At 35.6% G+C, this 23,002-nt stretch overlaps 1 protein-coding gene across 4 annotated transcripts in view; it reads left to right on the top strand.

The window, feature by feature from the left end:
- The window catches only part of CASP5 (caspase 5), a 36,112-nt gene extending 19,073 nt beyond the window's left edge, over positions 1 to 17,039 (top strand). For 3 of the 4 annotated variants that reach the window (XM_077964916.1, XM_077964915.1, XM_015115566.3), the window contains 6 exons: positions 1,075 to 1,248; positions 2,791 to 3,025; positions 4,277 to 4,420; positions 5,814 to 5,923; positions 7,462 to 7,564; positions 8,955 to 17,039. In XM_077964916.1, the coding sequence (XP_077821042.1) occupies positions 1,075 to 1,248; positions 2,791 to 3,025; positions 4,277 to 4,420; positions 5,814 to 5,923; positions 7,462 to 7,560 (762 nt within the window). In that variant the 3' untranslated portion in view covers positions 7,561 to 7,564; positions 8,955 to 17,039. Of the gene's footprint in view, positions 1 to 1,074; positions 1,249 to 2,790; positions 3,026 to 4,276; positions 4,421 to 5,813; positions 5,924 to 7,461; positions 7,565 to 7,928; positions 7,977 to 8,954 lie in introns of all 4 variants that reach the window. The other variant, XR_013404561.1, reaches the window with a different exon arrangement.
- Positions 17,040 to 23,002: the final 5,963 nt, after the last annotated feature.

Raw genomic sequence — 23,002 nt, 5'->3', positions numbered from 1 at the left:
AATGGGGAAAAAGAGAGAAACAATTGCTTTCACTAAATGCACATTTTTAAAAATGGGGTCTTGCTCTGTTGCCCAGCCTGGAGTGCCATGGTGTGATCATAGCTGACTGCTGTCTGGAACACATTGGCTCAAGAGATTCTCTAGCCTCGGCCTCCCAAGTAATTAGGACTACAGATGCACACTACCATGCCAGGCTGATTTTTTTTTTTTTTGTAGAGACATAGTCTCACTATGTCACCCAGTCTGTTCTCCAAATCCTGTCTTCATGAGCCTTGGCCTCCCAAAGCACTGGGATTACAGGCTGGAGCCACAGTACCAGCCATAAATGCAGAAATACATAAAGCAGTAAATGATGAGGGGGTGGTGACAGTGGTAACCTTTACGATAGATGCTTTCAGTAGACAAGGATTCATATGGCTTCAAATAGATACCAATGCTCTTTCAACCCATGATAAAATGTAGCTTCCTCATTTTTATCATTTATTGATTTTTGTATCTATTTGGGATTTACTACCATTTCAGATATAGTCACAAAATAAAAATGTTTTTAAGATAACATGGCTGAGTAGTAATTGTTTGTACTCTAGTTGAAAAGCCTAGACATAAAATATATTTGAAAAGTATAATTAAATCTTGAAAATCATTGTAAGTTTATGTTTTTAAAATAGTACCAAAGGCAAAGAATATTTGCTATATTTATTTTTACTGGAGCCAATGACAACATCTCTTGGTTTATATGAATTTGATTTGAACCTGAATATAAGAAATGTTTGAGTAGGTGGAGAAGAAAAAGAAGGAAGGGGGTAGGAATTATTCAGTTTCCTCAAGATTCTTGAGTGATCATTCCAGATATGTCCCAGTTCTTGCTCTGGGCTCTAGAGAGAGGAAAGTTAAATAATATTTCCAGATATGTCCTGGTTCTTGGTCTGGGCTCTTGAGAGAGAGGGGAAGGCAGTGTCTTCTGATAGAGTTTAGAGAAGGGGGCAGCTGCATGAAAAAAGCAAAATAATGAGGCATATGGAGGTTGAAAAGAGACTCAGGTAATCAAAGTCGCTTCATCTCCATCTCCTGCAGATCTATCCAATAAAAAAGAGAGAGGACCGCAAACGCCTAGCTCTCATCATATGCAATACAAAGTTTGATCATCTGCCACCAAGGACTGGGGCTGACTTTGACATCCTGGGGATGAAAGGGCTGCTTCAGGGCCTGGGCTACAATGTGGTTGACAAAACGAAACTCACAGCCAGGGTAAGAACCCCTAAGCCATCTCACACTCACCCATGGGCAACATATATTCTTCTAATTAGTTAGCTTTATAGAAGTTCAACAAGGTTTAACAACCTCTGGGTTCATGTGTGTGTGTGCGCACGCATACACGCACACATGCACTAGCAAAAGAAACTATTGAATACATAAATCCGTGTCTCTTCTGAGCCTCAAATACCCTCAACTCCATAAAACTAGACAAAATATGATTGGCATGTATTTTCACAATTATTATTGAGTTCCAGTAAGATCAGGTGATTGGGATGTAGCCCCAAGATTTCACAGAAAATCACAGAGTAATGTGTTTTTGGCATGAGTGCACTTTTTTTTTTTTTGAGACGGAGTCTCACTCTGTCACCCAGACTGGAGTGCAGCAGCATGATCTCGGCTCACTGCAACATCCACCTTCCAGGTTCAAGCAATTCTCCTGCCTCAGCCTCCCGAGTAGCTGGGACTACAGGCGCGTGCCACCACGCCCAGCTAATTTTCTGTATTTTTAACAGAGATGGGGTTTCACCGTGTTAGCCAGGATGGTCTCGATCTCCTGACCTCGTGATCTGCCCGCCTCAGCCTCCCAAAGTGTTGGGATTACAGGCGTGAGTCACTGCACCTGGCACAGGAGTGCACTCTTAAAACAAATATTAAATCCAAACTTTGGGGCCAAGAGCTTTTCCTGATGCTGTGGATAAGTCTGTAAATGATACAAGAAGCTTCAAATTTACAAGGATCTAGGTTAGAGTGGAGGTAAAATCTCACAATATAAGCAAAACCAGACCAATTTCAGAGAATGAGTGTGTATATGTGTCTGTATAAGAATAAGAAGAGAATCCAAAATAAGCAAAAAGAAAACAAAAAGGAAACATGAGAGGGAATGTTGGATGTAGTGTGACGTTTTTGGGTTGGTCCAGAAAAGCCTCTGTCGGGAGAGAACACAGGAGTTGGACTGAACTACCAAAAGGAATGAGATGGCTCTGGGAAGATGTGAATGCAGTGCCTTCCAAGTAGGGGGAGCTACCTGTGAAAGAGCTGAGCTGAAAATGAAACTGGCACACGTGAGGCACAAGAGAAGACCAGTATGACTAGAGATTGAAGCAGAACAGACATAATGTAAGGGTGAGAATGGTCAGGCAAGAAGATTTATTTTATTCTAAGCAACGTACATTGGATTTTACAAGGATGGTGCTGTGATGCATTTATAACACATGACTCTTGTTAGGAAAGGAGAGACAAGATTGAGATTTAAAAAAAGTAATACAAGTAACATATAAAAATATACAGTATATTAAGAAGACAGTGCATGGTGCGTCAGCAGGGAGAAAAAGTAGGAACCCACAGCTCCGCTACGAAGGAAAAAATAAACAAAAAAACAAAAAACATAAAACAGCTGTCATGACTGAGTAAGCACTATGTGAAGCACCGTGACACAGATGTCACATATTTTACTTGTTTCACTCATGGTAAATCTAGGACATCCTATTAATTGTGATGCTTCTTTGACTGAAGTTAGACATTGCTCTTTTACAGGAAATGGAGTCAGAATTGAGGGCTTTTGCTAGGCGACCAGAGCACAAGTCCTCCGATAGCACGTTCATAGTGCTCATGTCTCATGGCATCCTGGAGGGAATCTGCGGAACTGCACATGATGAGAAAAACCCAGATGTGCTGCTTTATGACACCGTCTTCCAGATATTCAATAACCGAAACTGCCTCAATCTAAAGGACAAACCCAAGGTCATCATTGTCCAGGCCTGCAGAGGCAGTGAGTGCTGGGACTGAACATCTAACAGTTATGACGGTGTATGCAGAGGATTTTGATGTTTAGTTTATATTTAGGGGCAACAGTCTTAGACCCCATCTAGTGCAAATAAAGTACAATGAATTCTAAAGAAACTCTACCTAAGGGTCTGGTATAATGAGAAATTGTCTCATCAGCGGAGAAATTTCTGTACAATTTTATCCACAGTAAGCGGTGAGGGAGATCACCAGAATCCCTAAATCAAAGTTAAACAGAAATACTGAAACTTTGGAATGGAATCATTTTCATGATAGCTTGATTTGTAAATGTTTTACAGACATTTTGACATTATGTGGTTTCTGAAGAATTTGCACTTGAAACTGAAGTTATCTTGTGAGACACTCACCCTATTTATTTATAGTTGTTGAAAGGAAAACGAGTAGGGAGTTAAGGAAACTTAAGGGGTTTAAGTCAATCTTCTCTCTCTCTCTTTTTATTCCTGACTTCCAATTGCCTCATGACTATTGGGATGTATGTTTTGTTTGTTTTTTAAGAAAGCAGAAATAACTTAACTGAAAACTGTTAATGACATGATAAATTCACTGTTAGTTGACACATTGTTGAATGACACTAGAGACGAAGCAAAGTGTGTGTGTGTGTGTGTGTGTGTTTGCATGTGTGTGGGTCTGTATATATGTATTAAATTAGTTAGAAAGAACACTGAAAAATAACAAGGTGGGCAACTGTGATAGCCATGGTAAGGGAGGCACAGCAGTGTACAAAAAGTTGATGCCTCTTGAACCAACCCAAATGCCCATCAATGATAGACTGGATATAGAAAATGTGGTACATATATCGCATGGAATACGGTGTAGTCATAAAAAGGAATGAGATCATGTCCTTTGCAGGAACATGAATGAAGCTGGAAGCCATCATCCTCAGCAAATTAATGCAGGAACAGAAAACCAAACACTGCATGTTCTCACTTATAAGTGAGGGCTGAACAGTGAGAATACATGGATACAAGGAAGGGAACATCACACACCGGGGCCTGTCGGGAGGTCGGGGGGAAGGGGTAGGAGAGCCTTAAGGCAAATACTTAATGCACGTGGCTTAAAACCTATATGATAGGTTGATAGGTGCAGCAAACCACAATGGTACACATATAACTATGTAACAAACCTACACATTCTGCATTTCTATTCTGGAACTTAACGTAACCTAAAAGACAGAAAAAAAGAAAAGAAAGTTGATGTATCTTTGATGTCTCTACAGAAGGACGTGGGGAACACTGGGTCAGAGACTCTCCAGCATCCTTGGCAGTCATCTCTTCACAGTCACCTGAGAACCTGGAGGAAGATTCTGTTTGCAGAGTCCACGTGGAGAAGGACTTCATTGCTTTCTGTTCTTCAACACCACGTATGTGTCTTTTAGCAACAGTAAAAAATGTGGGGGTGCTGAGGACACCTTTGAATGACCCTATGAAATCAACATAGGCCCTAGGCAACAATGAGTTGAGAGAATGGTGTGTGCTCTCTATATATTTTGCATGATCTTATGTGTGCTGTGAGAACAGATTCCTTCCCCCTCCCACACACACATTTTAAGAAATTGTGGTTTTTTTATAAGTGTTACACTTTACAGTCAAAGGTATGCCAAATATTGTAAAGCAATACAAGTAACCGCATTCATCACACACCATGTAAACATAAATGATGGATTCTGTTTTTCTATCAAATCCATTTAACATTTTGAATATAAGTTTTATGGATCCCAGTACTGGCTGTCTTTCTAAATGAGCAACTTCAAGCCCTCTTCCACATACATTCCACTTGATCCTACAAAGAGCAATGTTATTGAGTGTCCAGATAAAAATGTGAATGCCCTTTAAAAAAAAGTAGGAAATGTTAGGGTGGGGCTAATTAGGTCTAATTACAGGAAACAGTGGTTTGCATTTCACCTCTAGGTAATCATCCTAAAGGTCTTTACATTTTACTCTTTCCAAGTTGTAAATTTTTAAGTCTTATTTTTAAACCACTTTATGGAGGCATAACTGACATACAAAAACTGTACATATTTAATGCATGCAACTTAATAAGTTTGGAGATTAGTACACACCCCTCAAATCATCACCCAAATCTATGCTGTAAATATCTCTGTCTCCTCCAAAAGATTCCTCCAGCTGTCTATTTATTATTATCATCATTCTGCAAGGGTGTGATAAAGATAATTTATATAAGATCTACTCTCTTTACAAATTTTTAAGTGTATAAGACAGGATTATTTACTATTGGCACCATATTATACAGTATTTTTCTATGATATTTTAATCTTCTATAACTGAAACTTTGGATGTGTTCATCTATTTTGTTTATTGTATGGTAAAAGACATCATGGTGCAATCTGTAAACAATCCTGGAACCAGAAAGCAATTTTTTGTTGCTTCCTCACTGAACCTTTATTCATCCTTCTGGGCTTCTGTTCTTTACTTTGTAAAGTGGAACAATTCCAGTTATTTCTCAAGACCCCTTTTCTAAGCAAAGTGAATGAACATGAGGTCCATAATAGAAAGTCAGTTCCAAGAATGAAAATACAATCACTATGCAATCTCTTGTAATGTTTACAAGCTGTCTTTTTTGTTCAACCTTTGCCAGCTTTTCTGTTTCCTCTGTGTGAAACCTAAGTAAATGTTAGGTTATAAGGGATTTCCATAAATCTATCAAGTAAATTCCCAAGCTATGCAAAAACAAAAATATAAACAAAAACATAGTGAAAGTCGTAGCCCAAGGTATATCAGTCTGTATCATCATAGATAACATGTCCTGGAGAGACCGCACAAAGGGCTCCATCTTCATCACGGAACTTATCACATGCTTCCAGAAATATTCTTGGTGCTACCACCTAATGAAAATATTTCAGAAGGTAAGCTTCCGTTTCCTTTTCTAGTCATTTATTTATTTGCTCAGAAAGAATTTATCATTATTCCCTAATCGAATGAAAATGACACATTTCTTCAGGCAAGCAAAAGTAGAACGGCACCTGATTTCTGTCATTCAGGTGTTTAAAATCTGGTTTAGAGAAAGAAATTGTCAATATATCCCAGAAGAAGAGCAAAGTAAAACAAAATAATATCAGCTATAAGCTTCATGTTTTGGGTTGTAAGTTATTAAAATTCAGAGAATAGAAAACATTTTGAAATAATTTTGATTAATTCACTAAATGAATAAAAACTGGATGGAGGTGATGGACTTCATCCTGATAACAAAGGGGTAAATGAGGTTTGCATGGCTTAAGGCTACCTAGGACTCACACTTTTGTGAGAGATATGGATACTGGAAATATGGGCTGACAAAAAAATGTGTAATTACACATTGTGGTAGAATTCATAAAGGCATGTAAGAGGGAATAAAAAAGAAATCACTCTTTCCATGGAAAAGGGCAGAAGGGAAGGTTTACTATTCTTTGCCCAACTTGGGACCTTCCTTATTCCCCGTCCTTCCTATTTTATTTTCTCCACAGTTCTTATCTCTTCCCACTAAGCATATATTAATAGTTTATTTATGTGTCTGTTTTTTACCTGTATTTACTCACTAACATGCAAACTTCAAGAAGGCGGGGATTTGCTCAGCACCTCAATATGCCTGACATATAGCAGACATTCAATTAATATATATTGAATAAATAGATGCATAAATGAATAGATAAATGTTCCTTCTCTTTTTAAGGGAAAATAGGATTGGTATTAACACAGGAAAGTGTGGTTGTTTCTAAATTAAAAATTGTAGAAAACAGTAAAACTCTTGTGGGAAGAAGAATATATACCACTGGCGTTTAAAGAAGATTGTACCATAAATTGAGACAGGGTTTCTGTGAATAGAGAACTGGGACGTTAAGTCCTTTTGGATGATTAGGAATGAGACATTGTACTTTTGAGGGTATTCCTGGAAAAAGACTAGAAATACTGGATTTACGGTAAGCAGGATCTCACTGATCAGTCCTTGCATAAGATTTCAGGGGTCAGCTTGGTGGTGTCGGCATGAAAGTTGTTCAGTGTTCAGGCCTTAAAGCAAGATTCTGGGATTTAATTCTACTTAAATTGAAGAATCAGCCTTGGTGAGGGTTGAAAGTACTGTCTTCCATATCCAGTTCTCATGAGCATATCTCAAGGGATATTTAATTGATTTCCACATCTGTAGGTCAAAAATGGAAAATAGAGAAAATGGAGGTTGAAAAGCCTTGACTTGGCATGCAGTGTTTATTTTGATGTAAAGTGTACAGTCTGACATGGGGTGTCAATTCTAAGAGGTAGGGTAGCAGCGTTAAGGAGTTGGAATATCCATGGGCTTGGTCCTATCAACCCTGGAAGCTGTCTTCATTCCAGGTATTTCCTGGTTCATGGTGCAAAGTGCTTTCTGAGAATCCAAAATCCCTTATATCTCATCTACTGTTTTTTCTTTTAGGTACAGAAATCATTTGAAATTCCAATGGCTAAAGCCCAGATGCCCACCATAGAACGAGTATCCTTGACAAGAGATTTCTACCTCTTTCCTGGCAATTGAAAATGTAAGTATTGAGAGTTGTTGGAGGGTGAAATAAATGAAAGAGCTACATTAGTGGTGAAGTTCAATGACCAATGACAGCTGACCACTTGTATGGTCAAGTTAGAGTTCTTTATTGACGCAGTCTGGTGAGAATTTATGTGCTCTTTTTTATTCTACTTATATGCATTTAGTTTCCCCCAACTATATAATCAATCAAGGAGGTAAGGAAAATTGCAGCAAAATGTAATACACAATGAAAGTCCTAGGTTAGTAATTATTAAAATAGTAATGTATAAACGTTACCATTATTAATTATATTCATCGATCTCTCATACACTCCCTCTCTTTGTCTCTCTCTCTGTTTCTCTCCCATCTGCCACACTTAGTTGCCAACATTGCATCAGACCTTGAACAAAACAGAGTAAACACAGGAGCTAACTATGGGGAAAGCAAGGCTTTGGTCCTCTGAGTGCATGTATCACATTACTGTTGTTGACTTTCTCCTTAGTTCAGCTAAAGATGGGGTCCTTGTCACATGACCATGAGAAATTAGACTCACAGACAATCTGAAAGGTGAAGAGGGCAGGGTTTATTGTGTGAAAAGGAAAAAAAATGGGAAACGGACCCTTCACAGAGCCAGAATCCTGCTAGTGCCTTTCTGCCTTGCAGTTTGAATACCAGGTACCACCCAGGAAGAGGAGGGGCCAGGCTTCTCCCTGCTGCAAATGGCATGAACTTCCCAAGGCTCCACCCCAGTGCACATTCTTCCCAGTGCACAGGCTGGTGGGAGGTTCTGCCAGGGAGTGCTTTTTACTTGGCTCTCTCATTACTGACATTCAGCCACAGTTATTGGACAGTAGAAAATACATGCTTAACTGTAGGTATTTTATTCAGGAAACCTTCCTTGAAATAATGAAATTAGAATAGAGAATGGACAGAGTTGGAGAGTGAACCATGAGGTTCTTATGCAGGAGAGGTGTTCCAGCACAGAATACAAGGGCAAATGCCCTGAGGCAGATAAATGCTAAACATGTTTAAAAAGAACTACAATGAGACAGTGTGACCAAAAGAGAATGCAAGTGAGGGAAATGACAGAGACAAATTAGGAGAAACAGTGAGGAGCCTCATCACATTGTGCTTGAACGTCACATGGTAAATATTTAAAAAAATATTATCTGAGTAGATAGGAAAACCTTCCAGTGCTTTGGAAAAGAGAAGCGACAATTTAATTCAGGTTTTACAAAGATACTCCTAAGTACTTTTTGCTAAACAAGTCACAGAGGTCACAGATGGAAGTCAAGGGAAATGACAAAAGCATATGGCAGAAGATGGAAGAAGAATCATAATGAGGGATGGGATGAAGGCAGTGAAGGATAACCATCTTGACCTTCTGTCCTTTCTCTCTTCTGCAGGAAACCACAGGCAGCCCAGCCCTCCTCTGTCAACACCAAAGAGCACCTTTACCTGTATAGCTTGCATATTCAACATTTGGTGTTTTGATAAAAGATGGTATCTTTTTAGATTGTATGAACCGTATATTTTTAGATTCTCTCATAGACAATATAATTTCCATGAAAATGGTGGACAAGTGGAAATGAAATGGAAGGAGCTAACTGGATTTTCGAGTTTCATGGCTGATGTAACATCTATACTTGGCTGATGAAGACTACTGGCTGTGACTTACCGCCAACAATAGGATGAAAGAAGATGGTGTCTAAAAGTATAAGAAAGATACCACCTCATACCCATTAGAAGACTCCCATCAAAACATACAAACAAACAGAAAATAACAGGTGTTTGCAGGGATGTAGATAATTGGAACCCTGTGCTCTGTTGGTGAGAATGCCAAATGGCACCACTGTGGAAAACAGTATGGAAATTCCTCACAAAAGTAAAGCTAGAATTATCATAGGATTCAAACTCCACCTTTGGGTACATACCAAAAATAATTGAAAGCAGGGTCTCAAATATATATTTATACACCCATGTTCATGGCAATGTTGCTCATGTTATCTAAAATCTGGAAGCAACAAAAGTATCCATGGACTGAAAAATTGATAAGTAAAATATCATATATAGATATACTAAAATGTAATTTAGCATAGAAAAGAGGGAAGTTCTGACATATGCTAAAATATAGAGGAACTTTGAGGACATTATGCTAGGTAAAATAAGCCATTCACACACACAAAAATACAATATGATCACACTTATATGAGGCACCTAGATGATCAGATTCACAGAGACAGAAAGTAGAATGGTGATTGCCAGGTGCTAGGGCAGGAGAAAATGAAGAGTCATTTAATGGTTATAAAGTTTCAGATTTACAAGATAGAAAGAATTCTGGAGGTAGATGGGTGATTGTTGTGCAAAATTATGAATGTATTTAATACTATTTGGCTGTACGCTTAAAACTGTTAAGCTTGTAATTTTGTTATGACATTTTACTATGATAAAAATTGCGAAAATATAATGTTAAAATTGAAAGCGAGAAGGTATGAGAGCAACATTAATCAACTTACATAGAGAAAATTTTAGCTATTGAGCAACATTGATGAAAGAAGAAATTATGGTTAAATATATTATTAATTGTTTCACAATTAATAAAAGATTTGAACATCATGACATCATCAAATATTAGGTAGAATAAATATGTGGCAATGTAAGTGAACTGCATCTCATTTTTCATATGAGGTAGTCAATGGCATTGTTTATGTTCTATATATCAGGAAACACAGAGCTTAAGAGTCATTATTGAAAATTCCAAATGTTACTGCCAAACAAAACAAAACAAAAACTATTGAAGGAAATTACATCTAGTATGTGGGACTGAAGGTGGGACGAGTTGTACTGGGAAATTTTTATTATATTATTTTCTGTACTACGGACTGTCTCATGAATGTATTACTTTGACAAAACATTTAAAATTATATTGAATTGACACTTTTAATAATTTATAGATGTCCAAAAATCAGATAGTATTGAATTTTAATGTGTTGGATTTTTAAAGGGTTTGTCATATGTTGTGAAGCAAAAATTAAACAAATGGAGCAAATTGTTGATAATATAATAATATGATACTGGTGCTATAAGGAAAAAGGTATAGGTAAATATGTGTCTGCCAGTTTTTTATTTCTGGGTATCAAAACACCCAAAACTTCAGTAGTTTAATGCAATAAGCATTTACTATTGTTCACAAGGTTACCAGTTAGCTAAGTAGTTCTTGACTCTGCTGAGATTATCCATCTGTCTGAGATCACCTGTGCATGGGGTAGGCCTCTTTACTGAAAGGCTAGGATCTCTCATATGTTTGGAAAGCGCATGGCTGGAAGGTGGTCTAGAATGACCTTGGCTGGGGCAATTAGCCTCTTTTCCATATGATGTGTCTTATCAGCTAGCAATGTAGCTCAGGCTCATCCTAATTTAGGTTCAGGTGTCCACGAGGAAGAAGAGCACCAGGCTTTGTAAAGCCTGAGCTGGGAATTGCACCAGATCCTTCTACTGCATTATGTTGGCCAAAACCAAATCATAAGACTAGTTCAGGGTTGAAGCAAAGGGCAAGGATACTAGGAAGCCAATGATTAAGGAAATCAATAAAATCAGTAATGTATTAAGTGTTTTACAAAAGCATAGAAAAAATTCAGAAAGATGCAAGCTAAACATATAACTGTGGTTACCTTGTGTCAAATTAAAGAGTGTGGATAATCCTTTTCCACTTTACAAACTTTTCTGTTGTTTAATTTTAGTGGCAAACCTATATTTATTATCCGAAAATGATTTAAGTATCAGTCTTTTGTATATTTAATGAACAAAAATACCCAAGTGAGTGTGATAGATAAACAATACCCCAATAGACAAATGAGCAGAACTGGAGAGAGAAGAAAAGAGATCACTTATGTGACTTTTTGAAATAGTGAACGGAGTATCACTGGCAGCCTGAAGTCAGACTCTGTCCCCTCACCTTCCAAATTTATATTTCCAGGGTTGTGCAGGCATCAGTGGAGTGAGAACTCCCAGCAATTTAGAGGCTAGTGGTGGTACAATGAAAAATAAGAGTTTAATTTGAATTATTAACGGTGTTAAAAATTGACAGGAAAGCAAAACACAGAGACTTACATTTGCGTGTAAGTGTGCATGCTTTCATTGTGATAGATTTGTTATATCCAAAAGAAAATTTTATGAGGGGGAGGAAAAATCATTGAGATTTTTCTCAATTGAGAGTGCAAAATGATAAGACAAATTTGGGAAAAAAAATTGTATGGTTGCAATGTAAAAGTTAAATTATGGTTTGAAAAGATTAGATGAACTGATGAAACATATAGGAGTAATTATTTGTCCTGGGGACAGTGTAAATTATTTTAGAATATTATTAAACAGGGGCATTATATATAGTCAGATTTATAATTAAGAAAGATGGCTTGCAGAATGAACAGCAGGTTGAATGGCATACAAGAAGTCAAAATTGCCCGTGTTACAGTTCTTTGCCAAGATTCCTAAAACTAAGGTTGGATAGAATTAGAATTCATAACTAGGAATCAAAGTAAAAATGAATTGGATTCAAATAATATTCGTACTTTTTTCTGTTAGTCTTTCATTTCCAAGAGACTTCTCTTTCCCTTCATTCATTTGTGTAGCTATCTTCCATTGGAGAGAATAATAATCAATAATGTCACCCAAAGAGAAAATAATAATTTGACTCAAAAGGGGAACATTAGACTTAAAAATATATACATATATAAAAACACTCTTATCTGCTTTGAAGGGCAGGCATTTTCTGAAATAAAGACAAAAATTTAGTGAAACTATTTTCCTTTACTCAGAAGAAGGATCCACCACATTCCTTGTTTCCCTTTCAGTGAAAGAGAAGTAAATAGTGTTGACATATACTCACATTAGCAAGTATTTACACATATTTTGAAAGTTTTAAAGACATGGTCCCTGTAATCTTTTGCCTTGTAATCTTTTGATCCATAACCCCACCCCACCATCACTTTTAGTTAGAGAATATGTATAACAACAGAGAAAAGTATGAGATGCTTTTTAACTTTTAATTTTTGTGTTATTACAAATAATGAATGCATTTATGAGATACATGAGATATATTGATACAGGCATGCAGTGCACAATAATTACATCATGAAAAAGTAGGATATTTATACCCGCAAGCATGTATTCTTTGTGTTACAATCAAATTATCCCCTTTGTTATTTTTTAATGTGCAATTAAATTATTTTGACTGTAGTCACTTGCTGTACTCTCAATTACTAGGTCTTATTCATTCAGTCATTCTAACTTTTTGTACCTATTAACCATTCCTACCTCCTACAACCCTCCACTACCTTTCCAGCTTCTGGTAATCAACTTTATACTCTCTATACTCATAAGTTAAATTGTTTTTATTTTTAGATTCTGCAAATACATGAAAACATGCGAGGTTTGTCTTTCTGAGGCTGGCTTATTTTACTTAATGTAATGACTTCCCATTCCACCCGTGTTGTTGCAAATGACAGAATCTCAGTCTTTCTTATGGCTGAATAGTACTGCATTGTGTATATGTACCACATTTTATTTATCCATGCATTTGTTGATGGACACTTACATTGCTTCCAAATCTTAGCTGATGTAAACAGTGCTGCAAAAAATATGGGAGTGTGGATGTCTCAATATGCTGATTTTCTTTCTTTTGGCTACATACCCCAAAGTGGAATTGCTGGATTATATGGTAGCTTTATCTTTAATTTTTTTGAGGAGGCTCCAAACTGTTCTTCATAGTGGTTGCACTAATTTATATTATCAAGAGTGTATGAAAGTTTCCTTTTCTCCGCATCTTCACCAGCACTGGTTATTGCCTATCATTTGGATAAAAGTCATTTTAACTGGGGTGAGATGATGTCTCACTGGAGTTTTGATTTGCATTTCTCTAATGATCAATCGTGCTGAACATCTTTTCATAAGCTTGTTTGTTATTTTTATGTTTTCTTTTGAGAAATATCTATCCAAATATTTTACACATTTTTAAATTAGATCAACAGATTTTTTTCCTATAGAGTTGTTTCAGCTCCTTATAAATTTTGGTTGTGAATCCCTTTTAATTTGGAGAGTTTGCAAATATTTTCTCCCATTCTGTTGGTTGTCTTTCCCTTTGATTATTTTCTTTATTCCACATATGCTTTTTAACATGATGTGATTCTATTTGTCTATTTTTGTTTTTGTTGCTTGTGCTTGTGGGGTATTACTCAAAAAATTTTTGCCCACACCAATGTCCTAATAGTTTCCCTAATATTTTATTTTAGTAGTTTCATAATTTGGGGTCTTAGATTTAAATCTTTCTTCTGTTTTGATTTTGTTTTTGGATGTGGCAAGAGATAAGGGTGTAGTTTCATTTTTCTGCAAATGGATATCCTGTTTTCCCAGTGCCGTTTATTGAAAGGGCTATCTTTTCCCCAGGGTCTTGACACCTTTGTCAAAAATGAGTTCACTGTAGGTGTGTAAATTTGTTTCTGTGTTCTCTATTTTGTTCCATTGGTCTATGCATCTGTTTTTATGCCAGTACCATGCTGTTTTAATTACTATAGTTCTGTAGTATAATTTGAAATTATACAATGTGATTCCTCTAGTTTTGTTCCATTTGCTCAGGATAGCTTTGGCTATTCTGGGTCTTTTGCAGTTCAATACAAATCTTAGAGTTATTTTTTCTATTTCTGTAAAGAATGTTGTTGGGCATTCTTTTTATTGGACAGTGATGGCATTTGGACAAAGATGGCATTCAGTCTGTAGGTTGCTTTGGGTAGTATGGATATTTTAACAATATTAGCTCTTTCCATTCATGAGCATGGAATATCATTTTATATTTTGTATCCTCTTCAATTTCTTTCATCAATGTATTATAGTTTTCATTGTAGAGATTTTTCCCTTGTTTGGTGAGGGTAAATCCTAGGCATTTATTTATGGCTGCTATAAATGGGCTTACTGTTTAAATTTCTTTTTCAAATCGTTTAGTGTTTGCATGTAGAAATGTTACAGATTTCGTATATTGATTTTATATACTGAAACTTTACCAAATTTGTTTATCTGTTCCAATAGTTTTCTGGTTGAGTCTTTAGGATTTCCAAATAAGAAGAAAATATAATCTGCAAACAAAGATAATTTGACTTCTTTCTTTTTAATTTAAATGCCTTTTATTTTATTATCTGGTCTCATTGCTCTAGTTGGGACTTTAAGTGCTATGTTGAATAACAGCGGTGAAAGTGAGCATCTTTGTCATGTTCCAGATCTGAGAGGAGAAGCTATAAGTTTTTCTCCACTCAGTATGATATTAACTGTGGGTCTGTGATATATGGATTTTATTATGTTGTAGTATGTTCCTTCTGCACCCAGTTTCTTTAGGATTTTTATCATGAAAGTAAAATAAATTATATCAAATGCTTTTTCAGCATCAATGGTAATAATCTGATGGATTTTGTCCTTCATCTTATTGATACAATGCATCACATTTATTGATTTGACTATGTTGAGTCACCTTTGCATTCCTGGGATAAATCTGCCTTGGTCACAATGAATGATTCTTTAATGTATTGTTCAATTTGGTTTGCTAGCATTTTGTTGAGTATTTTTGCATCAATATTCATCAGATATATTGGCTTTCTATTTTCTTTTTCTTTTTAGATATGTCTTTGTCTGGTTTTGGTATCAGGGTAATACTGCTTCATATAATGAGTGTAGAAATATTCCCTCTTCCTCTATGTTTCTGAACAATTGAGTAGGATTGATATAAGGTCTTCCTTAAATGTTTGATAACATTCTGCAGTGAAACCAATAACTCACAAGATTTCCTTTGCTGGGGTACTTTTTATTACAGCTTCAATCTTGTTACTTTTCATTAACTTGTTCATGTTTCGAATCTCTTTATGGTTCAATCTCAATTGACAGGTTGTATGTGTCTAGAAATTTATCCATTTCCTCTAGATTTTCTATTTACTGGTGTATAGTTACTCGTAGTAACCACCAAAGATCCTTTGAATTTCTGCATCATCAGTTGTAATTTATCTTCTGACCCTTGTATTTATTGGGGTCATCTCTCTTTTACTGTTAATCCAGCTAAAGGTTTGACATTGTTGTTTGTCTTTCCAAAACATCAACTTTTTATTTCATTGATTTTATTTTTTTCTTCATTCCAAATTTATTTATGTCTGCTCTGATATTTAGTATTTCTTTTCTATGAATTTTGAGTTTGGCTTACTCTTGCCGTTCTAGTTATTTAAGATGCATTGTTAGGTTATTCAGTTCAAGTTCTTCTTCTTTTTTTGATGTAGGCACTTATAGAATTTCAAAGCACTTATAGCTCAGAATTTCTCTCTTAGTAACTCTTTTACTGTATCACATAGGTTTAGTATGTTGTGTTTCTATTATCATTTGTTTCAAAAAAAATTCCCATTTCCTTTCTAATTTCTTTGTTGACCTACTGGTCTTTCAGAAACATATTGTTTAATTTCTATGTGTTTGTATAGTTTCCAAAATTCCTGTTGTTGTTGATTTCTAGTTTTATTTTATTGTGCTCAGAGGAGATGCTTGATAATATTTCAATTTTTTTGAAAACTTAAAACGTGTTTGGTTACCTAACATATGGCTTATTCTTGAAAATGATCCTTGTGCTTAGGAGAACAATATGTGTTCTGCAGCCATTGAATGAAGTGTCCTGTAGGTATACCAGTTGCTTCATAGTGCAGATGAAGTCTAATTTTTTGTTGTTGTTGAGTTTCTGTCTGAGAGATCTGTCAAATGCTGAAAATAGGGTGTTGAAGTCACTAGCTATTTTCGCATTGAAGTCTATCTCTGTATTTAGCTCCAATATGACTTGCTTTATATATCCAGGTGCTACAGTGTTGTGTACATATATATTTACAATCATTATACTCCATTGCTAGGTTGACCTCTTTATCATTATATAATGACCTTCTTTGTGATTCCTTACAGTTTTTGTCTTGAAATCTATTTTATCTGACATAAGTGTAGTTACTCCTCTTCCTTTCGGTTTCCACCAGTATGAAATATATTTTTTCATCTTTTTATTTTCAGTCTATGTGAAGTACGTTTCTTGTAGGCAATAGATCATTGAGTCTTATATCTTCATACATTCAGCCACTTTATGTCTTTATGGTAAGGAATGTAGTCCAGTCATACTCAGTGTTATTCTTGATAAGTAAAGAATTACTCCTGTCATTTTTAAAATTTGTTATCTGCTTGTTTTATGGTCTTATCTTCCTTTTTCTCTTTCTTCTTATACTGCTTTTAGCAAAGTTGACCTTCTCTTGTAGTATGATTTAATTTTTTGCTTTTTATTTTTTATGTATCCATTGTATGGATGCCATGAGGCCTGCAAATACTATCTTATAACTCATTATTTTAAATGGATAACAGCTTAATACTAATTGCATAAACAAACAACCATGGAAAAAGAAAACTAATAAAAAGTGTACACTTTAGTTGCATCACCCCAATTTTTAACTTTTTATTGTTTCTCTTGATGTCTTAGTGTACTGTCTATATCTTGAAAAGTAGTTGTAGTTATTATTTTTGACTGGTTTAGTCTTTCTAATTAAGATATGTTTACATATCACTTATTAATTTGGAAAAACATTATTTTACTCCAATTTTTGACACATATTTCATCCACTGATATTGCAAGTCCCTGTAATTAATTCTGGAGCAATATTTAAACTTGGTTCTGTATCATCATCATTGTTATTCTTGTCATATATGAGATTTTCTTGATAAATCTGAAAACAGTGGAGAACTACTGTATTCTGAAATTTAAATATGAAATCAGCAATAAATATGATAGTGCAAAGGTATGAAATGTGATATTAATAAACAAGTCTGAAGCCTAAGAGACTTGGCAAACTGAAGGAACATAAGTACACATTCGAGGAAAGTCTATGTCTAGACAGACATTGAAATAAGAAAAAAGAGTCACAGAGGCAGGGGTGACAGTACCCATTCCTCTTCACCTTGTGGGAGACAGCCTTAGACAAATGATAACAAAGCATTTAGTGATGGTGAAAGTATGCAAAGGGTTGTGTAATCAATGGACTTTGAATACTTTCATCCATAAGCAGAAGTATTTCCTTTAAGTTGGAGTTATTAGCTTGATGATATTACAAGCTGATTTATCTAATTCCCCCTCATTTGACTGCATATCCACTTAGCATTCTTCTGATTATACTTTTGGCCAGGTTGCTGAAAGAAAATACCTTACTATATTAATGCAATTATTCTATTTCTTATAAAAGTTATATTTCTCAAAAATAAATTAACATTTTGGACTTATATTATGGTTTCTTAAGCATGTTAAAATCTCCACTGAAAATGGGCATACCTTACATTACGGACTATAGCATATTCATTACTAACAAGCAGTATCTCCAAAAAGACAGTCTACCAACCTTCTTTTAGGTAGAGATGAACACACATTGGGCTAAGAAGATCAAATTTTCTCTTTCTTTTGTGTTTTGTTTTTTATAGTTATTTAATTCTTACATTCTTAATTATCATTATCATCAGTAGAAAAAACAAGGGATAAGGTTAACAAGAGTTAGTATCTGTTAGTACCTACTATTTTACTCCATTTGGACAGCTAGAACAAAATGCCATAAACTGAGTAGCTTATAAATGACTGAATTTTATTTCTCACAGTTCTAGAGGCTGGGAAGTCCAGGATCAAGGCACTGGAAGATCTAGATCTGGTGAGGGCTCACTTTCTAATTTCTGTCTGGCATCTTATAACTCTGTCCTCACGTGGTAGTAGTAAAGAGCTACCTCTCTGGGGTCTCTTTTATAAAAACACTTATTCTCCATCCTGTGTCCGAGTGTTCTCCTTGTTCAATTCCCACCTATGAGTGAGAACATGTGGTGTTTGACTTTCTGTCCTTGAGATAGTTTGCATCAGAACATCACACACCAGGGCCTGTTGTGGGGTGGGGGGAGGGGGGAGGGATAGCATTAGGACATATACCTAATGTAAATGACGAGTTAATGGGTGCAGCACATCACCATGGCACATGTATACATACGTAACAAACCTGCACGTTGTGCACATGTACCCTAGAACTTAAAGTATAATAAATAAATAAATAAATAAATAAATAAATAAAAGCACTTATTCTAGTTACGAAGGCTCTGCTCTCATAACCTAATCGCCTCCCAAAGGTCCCACCTCCAAATGCCATAACCTTGGGGGTTAGGACTTTAATATATGAATTTTAGGGGGAAAATAAAGATTCAGACAATAACACATAGCCTCTACTGGAAAGCCTGCTTCACACAAAAAGGTAAAGAAATGCTGTGCCAAGAAGCATAGGTTTTCATTCTTAGATACACTGATGTACACTCCAACTTGGGTACTTTCCAATTGTGTGATTTCACTGGTTATTCTACAGCCTGAAGTCTTATTTTCTTCTGTAAAACAGGAGAAATAAAGGTACTCATCTCATGGGTCTGCCTCTTAGAATGTGGTAGGATTGCACTCACTTCCTTTCAAGGTTTCTATACCTACATAGCTTACTTTCACTAATGCCACATAAGCAGAGGTAATATGTGAGCCTCCATTTAAGAGAATGGGTTGAAAACCAGAACACCATTTGTTAGTTACCATTTCTCTGCCATGGTAAAGTCATGTGTCAAAATGGATCTTACATCATTCCAGTTTTCGAAAAAACTGCAATGATCAGAGCTCTCTTTTGACTACATTAGGCAGAAAGTTAATAGTAAACCTGGTGATATTTGCAGCCTATGTATTTTGATTGATATCCTACTGATAAATAGAACTCCAACCAAAATTGTCTGATTCTTTTTTTTAAAAAAAATGCTTTTTTAGTTTCTATATTTTGTCCATTATTAAAAACAATAATTTATTTAAGGCATTGTGCTGAACATCTGCTACACAAATTGAGAAAAATCTCTCTAGTACATGCTTTCATGGTGCTTTCAAACCTCAGAAAAAAATTACACGTCAGAAAGCATATACCCTATGGGAAAGAATATAAAGCATCTTTTTATTAAATGGCTTAATCAATATTTACCACAGGAGATCAAATCGAGGGAAATATTTGGATTCAATTCATCAGAGAAATCTTCAGGACGTAGAGGATTAGTAAATTGTCCTGAGTAACATGTTTTAGATCTTCCATAGCAACTTCTTTGCAGTTGAAATGACCAACTGATTAATCCAAGTAGAGGTCTGAAATATCCTTAAGTGATTAGGCTTGTCCTCTCAGTTTCTGCAGTTGCTATGACAGAAACCCGGACTTAAAGGAGAATGAGAGTTATGGAAAAGACACACTGAGATGACCAGCAAGGGAAGTAAGAGGTTCCTGCAGCTGAATTGTATACCCATAGGTGCAAAATGAGCTTAGTGAAATTTGTCACTGAAATTTTGAGACCATTTGTTATATGGCAGTATTGTGGCCATAACAAACTGATACATTCTGAGGTGTAATTTTTGAGGCTTCTAAATCTGTCAATAACAGAACGTGGAATTTTTCCTTGGTACTGAACAAGGCTGAGGCAGATGTTTCTGAAGTCTAAGACACAAATATGGTTTCTGCCAAAGACTCTGATTAGTCTTACATATAGTTTAACTTGTTTGGGATATTAAGTATCTTATAAATAGGTCTGTATTTTTGCACTTTAAGGCCATATACTTTTTATAAGAACAAAACGCTAAATGTAAGTGTGGAGCATGGCATACTTACAAAGTTTTCGTGATGGAATTAGTTCCTACAAAATCATTTTATAAGTGTTGAATGTAATTAACAGAAAAAAATGCAAAAATTAAAACAAGACAAGCAAAAATATGTATTTAGTATCATCTGACTTTTTTCTGATTTGATTAAGAATAACTTTAAGAAAAACAAATATTTTTTAGTTAAATTTTGTGCACTATGGGGGAAACAGGATATGTTTAAATTTATGTAAGTGCTTTTTTAAGAGTACAGTGGCACATACTCTTTAAATTCAATACAATCGCTGCAATAAATATTGAATATTTCAAACAATAAAGGTGCAAAATGAACCAAGTAATGGTCACATGTTTGGGGACACATGCAAAATGCATCTTTTTTTTTTTTTTGAGACGGAGTCTCACTCTGTCGCCCAGGCTGGAGTGCAGTGGCCGGATCTCAGCTCACTGCAAGCTCCGCCTCCCGGGTTTACGCCATTCTCCTGCCTCAGCCTCCAGAGTAGCTGGGACTACAGGCACCCACCACCTCGCCCGGCTAGTTTTTTGTATTTTTTTTTTTTTTAGTAGAGACGGGGTTTCACCGTGTTAGCCAGGATGGTCTCGATTTCCTGACCTCGTGACCCGCCCGTCTCGGCCTTCCAAAGTGCTGGGATTACAAGCGTGAGCCACTGCACCTGGCCAGCAAAATGCATCTTATATGTGCCATTCGCTCACTAATAGATTTCTTAGGGAAACTAGTACTCTTATCTCGTTTATATAGTTCCTTGAAAGGTATAAAGAGTAGAATTTATGATTTAGCTACCCAAATGTTTTCAAAAGGTGACTGTCCTTTATTCATGTAAAAAAGAAATCAAGTCATATAATAATAATTTCTGTGCCTATAGTTTCAGTACTGTTTTTATTCCTTAGAACTATTCTAGTGAATTACTAATAATAGTGTTTTCTAGGCTACTTAAACCACTTTAACATCAAAGACTTGTTGGGCGTCTAGTATTAGTCTAAGTATCTTTGACCCTTCACAAGAACCACGAGACTATATAGAACTCTATAAAAACCGAGTTTCTGTTTTATACATAAAATTTTCTACTTTACCTGTCTCCTTGCATATCTAATTGGTAGCTCAAATTTAAGGAATTTAAAATAAAATTTCTAATTTCTCATTATTTTTCTTTCTCTGAGTCCTTCCAAAACAAGCTTCTTAAGCCCATTCTTTCCCAGTTTGATGATGGCATCACTCTCTGCTCAGCTGCTTGAGGAAAACTAAATAAAATAATCACATACACAGCAAAACTTTCCATTTGTTCTCTGCTCTGGCTAAACATATTTCTTCTAGTTCCCAACTCAGATAGCTTCCCCAGTTATATTCTGTCTTATTACCCATCATATATTTTCTAGAACTTATCTGAAAGAAGAGTTCTATACTTATAGCTGTTAAAGGAAGCTAAAATTGCATATAAAGCCTGATACACATTCTGAAGGATTGTTCAATTTAGTTGCAGAAATACAGTCTAATAAACAAATTCCTTTTTTTCATTTTTGTTTTGTACATGTAGTTGTGTGCTAAGACTAGGCTAGATGCAGGACATATGATGCACAATTAAAGGAGACATGGTTACTAAACCTTATGGTATTTACAGTCAGGCCATAAAGGCAGACATTAATTGGGAGAAAAAATGCAGGCACAATGTAGTAGGAATAAATAATGATTGTCCACTCTGATAAAACCCTTTAAAGAAACATTTATGCTCACATTTGAAAAATGAAGGAGTGCAAATCAAGGGTAAAAGAGGAACATTCTAGACAAGAGAAGCAGTGTATATGGGGAACTTACAGACAAAACAGAGCTTCAGAGAGAGGGCTTAGTAACTGGAACACAGTGTCAGGAGAGATGCCAGCAGGGAGGCTGGGGAGTGAGGGAGGGACCAGAATATCTGAGGCCTTATATGTTCCTTCATACTAATCATGATAAGAAATTCTAGAGGGCTGTAAGTAATAAAGTGATAAAATTTTCATTTTTAAAGAATCACGCTGAAAGCTCTGTGGGGAATGGATTATAGCACAGCAAGAGCGGATATAGGGGGACAGGTTAAGTGCTAGTACAATATTGCAAACCATAGGTGATAATGGCAACCCTAAAAGAACCAAGTAATAAATGTTAACTCCATATTATTGTTATTATTATTAATTGAATTTCCACTTTGCTTGCAGTGTCATAGTATACGGCATAGAGATATAGGTAGGGAATAGAGGACATAGTATAGAGAATAGTGAATGGTTGGGACAAGAAATTCACATAGTGAAGTTGACAGCATATTTGCCTGTAACTTTCATGTACATCACAACATTCAACTTATAAAATGATCTAACATCTGTGTCTTGAGTCCCTCTGGACCATGGAAATTTCACTAGTTCACTAGAGGGGAGATTTTTAATATCAGTGTGAAACAAATTTGAAAAAATTTCAGAAACATGTTAAGGCAATATTATTGACTTTGCACAAATATCTGTCATTCTAGGATGAAGAACACATTCCTATTAACCTTCTCCTTTAATATAAGCATTTAAATTAAATATTTTATCAGGAAAAAAGGAAAGACTAGTCAAATGCTTTTTCAAGTTTATGTAACTTAAGTAAAATCTTTAATAAATAAGCTAGCTTTAAAATTATTGGTAAAGTAAATTAGATTTGACTTAAGAATTGCCAGCATACATTTTTCATTTGCA

This window comes from Macaca mulatta, chromosome 14 (genome assembly GCF_049350105.2).
Source record: "Macaca mulatta isolate MMU2019108-1 chromosome 14, T2T-MMU8v2.0, whole genome shotgun sequence".
NCBI classification, from domain to species: Eukaryota; Metazoa; Chordata; class Mammalia; order Primates; family Cercopithecidae; genus Macaca; species Macaca mulatta.
Note: the sequence above shows the minus strand (reverse complement) of the source record. Positions and strands in the feature narration are given on the sequence as shown.